Consider the following 11543-nt stretch of genomic DNA (forward strand, 5'->3'; position numbering starts at 1 on the left):
TATTGATTTTTATCCGTGAAATAAAAACCCATGAGAATGAGATGCTATGAACTAGTCCTGTGCCTGTATTCATTGCCTGAGAGTGAGCAATCGTGACACCAGACCGTTCAAGGCTTATATTTCCTGTACATCAGAAATGGCTGCGGCAAAGTATTGGGTTATATCAACGTGGATTTATGGAGTGCAAGGAGAGCTGCTGTGAATTGCTCGGTGGTGTTATACGCAGGCACTTCCCAAAATTGCAATCCGAAGACTTGATTTGCATTGCTTTTTCTGTTGATAGAAGGAAAATTATTTAAGTTCTTATTCAAGGTGTTTATTTCATATTTTTTTCTTCTGGTAGACACCTCGACCACACATTGCTTTCGCCTCTGGCCCTGCTTGTCATTACTTCTCTCGAATGCTACAGTTATTTTTGGGAGGCTTTTTTTGCTTGTGTTCTAGGTTTTTTTTTTTTTCAATCGTAACAACCCTAGCAAAACTGTTTTGCTTATGTTCTTTCCATATTCATTCTTCTACCAATTGGATTTTGCACCACCACCACCCCTGCCCCCAGTGTACTTTATCAAAACCAAAAGCCTGTGTGTGACCGTTCCAGTGAGAAACTTAACTATATACTTTATGTTTTTATACTTTATGTTTTTCTACTTTTGTACTCATTTGATGGTACGTTTTTGTATGTGCGCTTCAAAAATAACATTATACATTTAAAGATTGAAATAATTACAGGATATATCTGTTGCCTAACTCCTCGCCTATTTCAGATGGAACCTATACCTGCATTTCGGTGTAGAGTTTCTCTAGCTGTGTAAGACAACAGCAGAATTCTCCAGACAAAAGTACGATACCTCCTTAGGATTCAGGAAATTCACTTGAAAGCGGTTTTATACCTATGGTTTAAAGCACCTTTTTTTCTGGTAGTTATAGGACTTGTTAAATGTGGAGCAAGAACATATCAATTAGCAGGAGTGCATTCAGACTAAAATATCAATGATTAGTTGGTTGGCATTCAAGAGTCTGAATTGCTGTTTGAGAATGAATTATATATGGTGCTGTAAATTTTAATTTTAGCCTATTAAGCTATAAAGCAAGAAGAATGAAATACTCTTTGTGCTGTCTCAGTGGATAAAGTGTTTAAATTAGAGTATATCCCATTCTGAAGCAGCTTACCTTCAGTGCATCTGCTAAATCCGCCTGTGCAGAATTGCAGGTTCAGTGTTACGAACTCTGTAGGTATGCGCGCACGGAGAACGCGTGTAATAACGTCACTGTTCTTGGCATTGCTGACAAGCATAATGCAAGATCCAGTAGCTGGAAATGAAGCTAGATAACTTAATAATAGGAAATTTCCTAGGACCCAGAGTGACTAAACACAGAAAATTGGGTGGGGGAAGGTTACGAGAAGTAGTTTCAGTACGCCTCAGGACTTGCTGTGAGGTTACTATAGACAGATTTCCGAAGTCAGAGCTGTTCATTTAGACAAACTCTGGTTACTCCTTCCACAGCTCCGCCGAAGACGGTCAAGCCCCCAGAGGAACACCTGAAGGCCGAGAACATACAGCTATCCAATTCCTTCAACTACAGCGTGCTACAACATCTTGGCCAGTTCCCACCTCTCATGCCCAACAAGCAGATCGTCGAGTCGAACAGCAACAGCCAGCAGAACGCTGGTGGGAGCAAGCCTGTCATGTCCTACGCAAGTGCTCTGCGGGCTCCGCCAAAGCCCAAACCTCCTCCTGAGCAGACAAAAAAGAATAGCGACCCTTTGTCTTTGTTTCAGGAACTTAGCCTAGGTAGTTCATCAGGTAGCAATGGCTTTTACTCCTATTTTAAATAATCAGATTATTTTTTTTAGAGAGAATTTAATTTTTATTTGTGTCAGTAGATCTAAGATAGTTGGGGCTTCACCTGTAGTTGCAAATATTCCCTTTGTTTATATTAGTAAATATATCCTCACTTAATTGCTTTGCTGCTAGACTTGCAACTAATTTTTTTAATTATATTCCATTATTTTGCATTTTTTTGATGTGGGTCGGTTTTTTGGAAGCTTTTCTGTAGGAAAACACACACATGTTATTTTTTAATTTGTGTAATGTTAATGATATGTTGCATTAAACTAGCAGCTGAGAGGTTACCTGTACAACTTTAAAAAAGGAAAAAAAAAAAAGAAAAAAGAAAAAAAGGAAAAAAAAAAAGTTTGTCTAAATTGTATTTAAGAAGATTGTAAGTAGCATTTACATTTATTCAATAACATTAGCATACTATGCTGGGTTTCTGTACCAGAAATGGCCAGTTAATGTAAAAATGTATGTTATTTCTGCTTAAATTCATTTAATTTTTTTTTTTTTTAATAAAGGTGCAGCATCTTCTAAATACTTTCAGTTTTATCAGCTTTTTTGTGAAGGGATGCTGCATTCTCAGACTTTTATAGTTTTAGATTCTGTATGATGTGGTATTGTATTTTCCATCCACTGTAGGGTAAAGTAAAGGCATTCTTTGCAGACACCTATGCCATTGTTTGGAAACATTCAGATAAAAAGTATTGGTATACTTTAAAAAAAAAAACCAATTTAAAAAACCCACAAAAAAAACCAAAAAAACAAAACAAAACAACAAAAAAAACAACTCCTCCCCTACCCCCCAAAAAAACACAAAAAACAAAAAAACAAAAAACTCTACATTTTATTTTTGGACAAGCTAGTAATATAAGCTTGTTTGAAAAGTTAATTTGATAGGTTTTTTAAATGAATCATGAAGCTGAAAATAAATTTTTAGGTATGTTGGTGCTTAGTAGATTTAATAACTATTTTAAAAAAAATGCGTGAATTTAGTAAAATACTTTTTTGTTTGTTTGTTTAATTTTTTTTTCCACTATGCATGTGTAAATGTTTGTAATCTGGCTTTTTCCTCCCCCCTTCTCCAGTGGTATAAAGAATTGTGCCGCTTTAATTTTTTTTTTTTTTCCCCCCGGTAAAACTTTTGGTACATTATTTGATGTTTACATTAAAATGTGACATTATACAAGGAAATTCAGATATTTTGCTAACTGTTTTGTTTGAGGAACATCATTAAAGAAGAGATTTAATGTTTGTCAAAGCTGTATCCAAATTAATCTAAATCTTTTGGGGATAAGGATGGTTACCAGGTCATTTATCTCTATGAGTTCTGCTAAGTTCTCCACAAACCTGGCCCTTTAGGAATACAAACTGGAAAAAAAAAATTTGAAATTATGGGCTATTTAAAAATTAAAGAAACAAGTGTGAATGAAAACTCAGAAGATAAACTTTGTCCATAAAGGTTTCTGGTCTTGCACACTGTTCATACTTTTGCAGCTGGGGAGATAGAGAGGGTGTTTGTGTAGTTCCTCCAGATAACTAGTCCTCCTTTTACACTTGAAATAACTTTAAATATTTTACAGGGACTGAGCTGGGTATAGTCGCAGTATTCTTCCGCTTATTACATACAAGAATTAAAATTTGAGAGCTGTGTGGGGTGATTTCAGACTTCTTACAGCTGTCCATGGGACACCTTACTAATGAGCAGTGGCTGCTGCTGTATTCAATCAGATTTTTGCTCTGGTTACAATCAGGGTTTTTTTGCATTTGACTTCATGTTTTAAGGCAGAGGTCTTTATGTAATGGGGTTGATTTAAACTCAGTACACTGCAGAGGTTTGCATATAAATTTTTTATTATAAATCTTTGCTGGTTTATGATTCAGAAACTTATCTGAAAAACTTTTTCCTTCTTTTTGCTGTAAAGAAAAGCATGCATAACTCGTTAATTTATTTCCTAATGTCTATACCAAACAAAAGATGCTGGGGGAGGGGAAAGCCCCTGCCAAGTTATGCTTAGCACTTCAGCATATGGCATCAAATCAAGAGGACCCAAAAATGAGTAGAGGCCAAATTCTGCAACCTTGAATCGAGCAAAAATACTGTTAAATGTTTTTTTGCCGAGCGGACGGCTGCAGAAATCGGTCCATGGGAAATTCATTTGCAAGGGCCGGGCGTGTGCTCAGTGTAAGTTAGCCTCAGTCTTTTTATTTCAGCAGAACTGTGCCAGTTCTCCTCCACAGAGCGCCTGGCACTGCTCTGAGAGAAGAAGAATCTGTGTGCCTGAATGTTGTAGTCTGTGAAGAGTTCTTGATGAGATGTGCGAGGCTATGACAGAGGAGAGGTAGGGTTCAAATGCACTTCACTTCGCCGAGTCGGCATTGTAATTTCAGGGGTTTCAAAATCACTCATTTATATGGAGCAGTCTTTTGATTCTGTTCACCATATTTGAATATTAAACTAATAAACATCACTTGTTAATTTACTGCTATCTGTCAATTAGTTAAGGGGGAGATGGTCACATCTCACCACAATTTATTCTGTTTTACGCTGGCATTTTATTTACACTGAAAATATTATGGTTAAAGGAGCATTTTCTCTCTGACTTACAATTTCGCTTCTGTAACTTTATGAAAATCCCCGCTGATTTTGGTTATAAATTTTCCTAAGTGCCCTCACCCCGGAGTCTGAGGATGGTATGGTAGAGAACTGCTGACTATCAGCTTTGGAAATGTTCAGCATGAATCAGTTACATTTCTTAGAGTTAATTTTTTTCCAAAAGATTATTTATTTTGGAATGTCTTCTATATAGCCCTGAGCGGAATCTTTTGTTTTTAGAGCAAATCATCCAATGTTAATTGAAGTCATAGATGTTAAAAAAAACCAGAAACCCAAACTGTATTGTAAACTTTTCTAGGGCTTTAATCGAACTCTTATTGAAATCAAATTATGCCTTACAGATGGCTCCAGCACTGGCTTGGGCCACCTTGTAAATGTGGAGCTGTTGCAGTTACAGTGAAAATTCAAAATTAGGAGTTTGGTTTGTATAAAGTGTCTCAACTCAGAGGAAACTAACGGAGGCTTGGGCATATACATCAATTGAGTATTTGGCTCCTTGACTTTTTTATACTTAAAAATACAATTGGTGCCAAATCCCATGCTCCTTGTCCAGGAATAAACCACCATTGTTTGTGGAAAATTTAAATGACAAGGTCATCCAGATCTAAATTTAGAAGCTTGTATTGAATATTAAGAATAAGTTCTGGTTTTATTTTCTTTAATTCCAGTTTTTCATGAGAAAAATCTGGATGTCTCATGGGAGGTTGTCAGTGTGGTGTTAAGAACTAATAAAGAATTGAGCGAAAGATTTTAAAAAATTATTTGGACTCTAAAAAATTAAACTTTTTTTTTGCATTTCAAATAGACCTTCTACCCTTTAAAAAGTTTCTTAGTGAATGCAGCCGGTAGGTCTCCTTATAAATATTTGAAGACTGAATTCTTAGGAAACTGCGAGCTTTAAACTTGACCTTACTAAGTCAGAAAAAGACACCGGAGGAGATGCCGCTCTCTTCCATGAGTGCTGAGGTAACTTGGAGATGGATTCTTAAATAACATTTACACCTTTTGAGGGTGTAGTACTTCCCTTTGGTGTCCTGGGTAGAGTTTTTTATGCCGTGGGATATGAACGTGCTTGTCCCCAGCGTGCCGGCTTTGCTCCTGCCTTTCCTGCCTGCAGGCATCGCCCTGTTTCAGAGAAGAGCTCCGCTGCACCAGGGGCTCGGGCAGAGCTTTCGAGGTCCGTCCCCGTCTCGCTTCGTTAGTTCTCCGGCTGCCACAGGCTCTTCTGCAAGGGTGCTGGTCTCCCTTCTCGGTACGACACTTAAGTGCGGTGGATCCACCTGGGGATGCGTTCTCCGATCTGTCCACAGCGTCAAGCTGCTCATAACCAAGAGCACGTCGTAGGGACAGTTCCCCTCTCCGTTCTGTGTAGCATAAATCTTCACACTTTATAATGCTTAGCTGCTATTCAAATGGCAGCCTTAAGTGTTCCCACAGTACAGCTAATAAATAGCTTTTATGCATAAAAGCTGGCTAGTTAGAACCAAAGTCCTTGCATCCATATTTTCTTCTGGAAGTCGTCAACTGGTATCATTTGTACTGTTTTACTTAATTGTATGGGCTATGGCATTACCAACCCTTAGCAGTACGTGAATATCGCCGTTGACTTCAGCTATGGCATTACTGACCCTTAGCAGTATGTGATTACTGCCATGGACTTTACAAACCCTGTGAGTACTACTATTCCCTACTTTGATTAATTAATGTTTTGTTCCCAGATTGGTCAAGTTCAGCTGGGTTTTTTTTTGCAGAGATCATGCTCCGTAAGCAGTTCTTTTGCTTTGTATGTAACATTGCTGCTATAAGCAGGACTGAGAGCGGTGTCTTTGACCACTCTAAATTTTCTTTTTGGAGTGAACTCAAGCATATCGGAATCCACACATTTCCAGAGCAACAAACCCCTGATGCTTCATGCTCTACCCATATCATCGTTCAACTAATTTAATTTGTTTTGTTAGTTTTTTAAGTTTTGTTTTCCTAGAAAAACTGCAGACAATTAACTTGTCAAGATGGATGGTGATGATCTATGATGCCTATAAAAATCCGCACATCATATTCCTTGGCATGAAATACGGGCTATTTCTGTTGGCATAGCAATACTTGTGCCAGTATCTTTTTGTTAGTTGTGTCAGGGAGCAAGAATTGAATAATTCTAATTTTTTTTTCTCCTTTCATTCAAAACAAGTAAAAGGATTTACAGCAAATGCGATGGAAATGTCAGTTCAGCGTGGGGGTTGTTTTGGCAACTTCAGCTGTAGTTGAGAAATGTTGAAAAGTTTTTACCTCATTAAGGTTTAATAGATCCTTCTGATAAGTTACAGAAAACGCTCTGTGATCTGAATTACCCAAGCCTAGTTAGAAGACGTTGTCAGTCCATTTTCTGTAAGACTTGCTCCCTCCTGAAGGGCAAATACTTTCGCGAGAGAGACCAGCTGTAAAGCCATTGCGGTGTTCTCCGTGAGACCAGTGGTAGTCGGCACAAAGCCGAACCGGCGCCCTGGGGTGCAGCCCTGCCAAAACAGACTTGTGCTGCTGGTTCTATTAAAAAGAAAGTAGGCCAGAAATCAGTTTATTCCCTTCTCAGCATTTCTTTGTAGAAAGCAGAAAAGCAGCTCGCTGTCTAGATGCGTATGTGATGTCTGTATGGCTTGAATTTATGTTCAGTAGCTTCAGTGGAGCTAGAACATCGATCAAGTATGACAAAGCAAGAACGATCTCCTCTTCTACTTCAGTCAAAACAAAGATGTGATGCTCTTTTCCTGCCCCTTAGTGATAATGGAAAGGGGAAATAATTGAAATAATTTAATGGGTGCATTTAAAACAGGTCCTATTGTTGTGTGTGCAGTTTATGGTACCGAGCAGCCTAATGCTCCAGTATTTAAAAGTAATACAACATTCAAAGGGGCATTGTGCCGCTATGGAAAATGGAAGCTTATTTTAAATGAAGGTTAAACTGAGGTTTATTCTATGAACAGTTTCTGCACATCGGTCAGGTTCCTGGCATGCAAATGTCTGACTTTAGCACACTGGATGGAGCCCGAGGGCTCGGTGTTAATCTCCAAGGTCCTCCCCGGGGCTGGTGGGATGTAGCGCTGCGAACGGCCACCTCTCGATGTTGATGACCTCTTGTGTCGGGTATGTTCCTCAAGAGCCATCGAGCCCAGGAGAGAAAGTGCCCGTCTGCAGCGGGGCCAAGGATCTCGCTGCAGGGGGAGAAAAATTCTCAGATCTTTGGGACTTTCTGGAAATCATTTCCGTAACTGTCAAAGCAAGGAGAAAAAAAGAGGTGATGGCCACAAGGAAGCGACAAGAATGGAAAGGGATCAGTGGAAATAAAAAAAGAACTAAGTATACCTGTGCCTTTGTAAACTACATGTCAAGGTGGTCAAACACCTGAGCATCGTGAACGTGCTGGCCCTTGTCAGGCATGGACTAAGGGAAGAGTAGGGGTTTGTACCAAGATTTCTGAATGAAACCCTCGCCGCCTGCGCCCGTCTGTGCTCCCTTGCGTACTGTAAACCCGGCTGACCTGCGAGCTCGGGGCGAGCTCTTCGTCCCCCGCCTGGCTGGGGCTGGGTTGTTACTGCTGCGGTACCGCTTTGCAGATAAACTCTTTGGAGAGCTCAGCTAGCTGCTTGCTAAACAGGCCATTTTGTTCTTCAGGGTTGTTAGTCTGGCACCTCTTCTGCACATTAAATTCACACAACACAGCATTTAAAAATAAGGGAAGCAGATTCTCTCCGCGCCTTGTGCCTAACGGCAAATCTTACGCTTAACATAAAAAAAACTTTGCGTCTTCTGTTGCATTGGCTCTGTGATTTAACACTTGGGCTTTGCAGTGCAGTGGGCAGACTTCAGCAACCAAAATCTCGCAATAGCCTCTCATGTCCAATGCCCCGGGGCACCTCGGTGTGGGTGCCGTGAGGAGGGGACGGGCAGTGATGTTGGTTTGTGGAGTGCCAAACGTCATGGGCCCAAGGGATCCCTGACCGAAGGTCTCCATGGGTCTGGCAGTGGCAGGACCAACGCTCAGGATTTCATGGTGGCTGGTGGGAGTTCCTTGTTCTGCAAATTAATTTGCCTTTTCTTCTCTCTGGTGCGTGTTTCCCACTCGGTTCCTTGGCCGTGTCCCAAACCCGCGTGTGCTCCTGTTGGTTGTGTAGCAGCTGGGTTCCCATCCCTGTTTCTCTCTGGTGAATCCCTGCCAGCGAGGACATTTCTTTCACATTTTCATGCTACGTTCCTGAAGTTTTGGTTGCCATTCCATGCTATTTGCTCAGTTGAGAGAATGAAAACTGAAACTGCTTCCAGCTTCCCCCTGCCCCAACATTATATTCCTTTTCCTTTATGGAGGCCAATTACTTTCATTAACTCTCTCAAAAAACATTAGCCGCTTCCCTGGCAGAGAGATTTAGATATGGCAGAACAAACCTGCTGTAGGAGCGGCGCCTTTCCCACTGTGAATACCAATGACCAATTTAACGGACGGGTCCCTCATCAGCATTTCTTAATACCTGGAAAAAGAAAATGAAGTCATCCGCATGCTTCTCAGTCTTCCAGGGACCATATGAAGTAGCGAATGATCAAAAAGCCTCAACTTTGAGCAGACAGAGAATAAAGCTCAGCGACTTTTAAGAGCTTTAGGCGGCGTCTAGCTCAGCTGCCCGAGTTGCCGTCTGTGGATGTAGGGTCTCGCTGCTGTGAGCTCTGTGTTTTCTCTGCCTCATGAGTCAAGTGAGTCCAGAGAGGCTGTAAAACCTCTGGATCCAGGCCAAACCCCTGCACTCGCTGGGAATCTTTCCATCACCCTCACTGGGGCTTGGACGAAGCCGTTCAGCCCTGACACAAGCAGGAGCGCGCATGAGATGGGTGAGACCTTCCAGGATCTGTTTATCTCAAATATGTACGTTTTGCTCTTGAATATCGCGAAAGGGAGTAAGCTGCTCCTTGGCTGAACAACAAATTGGCCCATCAGGATAAGAAGCCACCTAGAAATTACTTTGTCCCAGAAGAAACATTGCAAGAGAGGGATGGTGCTTCAGAAAAGCGTGGGGTGATGAACTTAGACCCACATCCCAAAACCTCGCTTACCTCAACCCGTTGCATGTCCGAGGTGAGGTCATTTTGATGATGATGCCTGAGCTAGGAATGCCTTTGTCCCTGCTGCCCGCTTTGCTTAGATTAATCTGCGTTGCGTATGTTTGGATATTCCAACCTGGGATCAGCCACCGCAGGGGTCACACCAGCTCCTTTCCTTTCTGTTGTCGCCTATAAAGGATCCCTAGAAACTAGCCTCTGTTTTCCCAAACAATGAAAATGCAAATTAAGAATGTCAGCTCTGTACCCAAAAATAAGATTTTGAAACCATTTAGCATTTCACAGTGGTTCAGTGACAACTTGAAGACTTGCAGTTGTCTCTCACGATGAGAGACAGGCAGAGTTCCCAAGCTCATACTCAGATCTGAGCACCAATGAATGCTTTATCCCAAAACTTCATAATATATGTGTTATTTGTAGTGCTTTTCAACTTCAAAGAGCTTGAAAAAATATTAATGCAACTTCACAAAAGGCTTCTGTTCTCACTGCCGCTCTACTGATGGGAAAATGAAGACGTGCCTGAGTCTGACTGGGGGCGGCTGGGGCTCGGTGTGCCCGGACGGGGTCTGGCTGACAGCAGGGCCGTGGGCAGCCCCTCGAACCAGCACAGAATTGCTGGGCAATTCCTTGAAATGCTTGAACGTGTCATATTTCAGACCTCTTCGAATTTATCAGAAAGTTTCCATTCCAAATTCTGTTTTTCTTTAGAATTGTGGGCAGCTGAGCGTGCAGGGAAGGACACTTCAGTTTCCTTTTGTCCTGCTTTTTAAATTATTGGGTGAAAAAGCTGCAGTGTAAAACATACGTTTTCCTACTTGGGGGGGCGGGGGGGGAATGCTGAGCAGAATCTGCAAACTGAACAGAAAAAAAAAAAAAAAAAAAAAAAAAAGACACTTAATGTCTTGGTGCTGCGGGACCGTGATGGTGCAAAGGGCTTGACTGGAGGGACTGGGTGAGCCCATGGAACTGGGGGACCCCCAGTCCCTCCCCAGTGCTGCAGGCGGCCGCAGCAGAGCCCTGCGAGGACTCTGCAACGCGCCCAGCCTCCGCAGCATCCCCCATCGGCGATGCCTCGGGTGTACATTTCTTCAAGCATGCATAAACAGCGATGTGCTTTTGTAGTATTTTCAGGGCTGACTTTCCAGGGTGTTTTAGTCTGTCTTTTCTTCTTCGCAGCTACGAAGGATTTTCTCCTGAAATGTAGTTTTATATACACGTATGCAGTGAGCAAAGTGCGGTATTCTTAAAAAGCCCATTCACAAGGAACAAATGAGAACTCTACAGTAAATACCATCCAGAATTACACTCTCATTCTGGACCTAGCAGAATTTGATGGGCCAGGTGATTCATCCATCAAAATAATTTTCCAGAAGATCATGGTACTGGAAGATTATGCTTTTTATTGAAGGAAAATATCGCTCTTAATGTTCAGTACTTCTTGGCTTTGCCATCGAAGTTTAAGCAGAACAAAAACAATATATCTTGCAGGTTTTTCGTGCTTAATTCAAAAGAATAGAACTGCCCGGTATAAAATTGTAGGAGAAATTTTTATCCAGATGCTAGGCAAAATTGGGGTTTTTTTTTATTGGTCTTTCCACCCCCCCAAATTTTAACAGTTTAATAGAATAGCATAAGGATCTCCAACTTAGTTCAGAGTGGTGAGCTAACTTTCTTAGGGAGGAAGGGGAGTACGGCATGAATGGGGAAACAGACTTCCCACAGAGCTAAAATTTCTCACTGTCTCTCTCTGACCAAGTGAGGTGTAAAAGCCCGATACCCCTCGCGGATCTACACCCAACATCATCTCCCTAAAGCGAGCTGTCTTTGCGGCACAAGCTGTCTCACACGCAGATTTTTCCCGAAAACACATCAGCCCAGGGCATCCCCAAATTGCGACAGAGCAGTGTCGTTCAACCACGACCCGTGCTGGTGCTGAACGCTCTTTCTGCTTTCTTAAAAAAAACCAACAAGGGGGGGGGGGGGGGAGGGAAGAA

The 11543-nt window shown here is 41.6% G+C and overlaps 1 protein-coding gene across 5 annotated transcripts in view; it reads left to right on the plus strand.

The window, feature by feature from the left end:
* HELZ (helicase with zinc finger) overlaps window positions 1–4359 on the plus strand; it is a 91716-nt gene extending 87357 nt beyond the window's left edge. For 3 of the 5 annotated variants that reach the window (XM_049811601.1, XM_049811604.1, XM_049811602.1), the window contains exon 31: window positions 1506–4359. In XM_049811601.1, coding sequence (XP_049667558.1) covers window positions 1506–1837 — 332 coding nt within the window. In that variant the 3' untranslated portion in view covers window positions 1838–4359. The remainder of the gene's footprint in view (window positions 1–1505) is intronic. The other 2 variants (XM_049811605.1, XM_049811606.1) reach the window with 1 other exon arrangement.
* Window positions 4360–11543: the final 7184 nt, after the last annotated feature.

The sequence above is a fragment of the Accipiter gentilis genome, chromosome 10 (genome assembly GCF_929443795.1).
Source record: "Accipiter gentilis chromosome 10, bAccGen1.1, whole genome shotgun sequence".
In the NCBI taxonomy this organism is placed as follows: Eukaryota; Metazoa; Chordata; class Aves; order Accipitriformes; family Accipitridae; genus Astur; species Astur gentilis.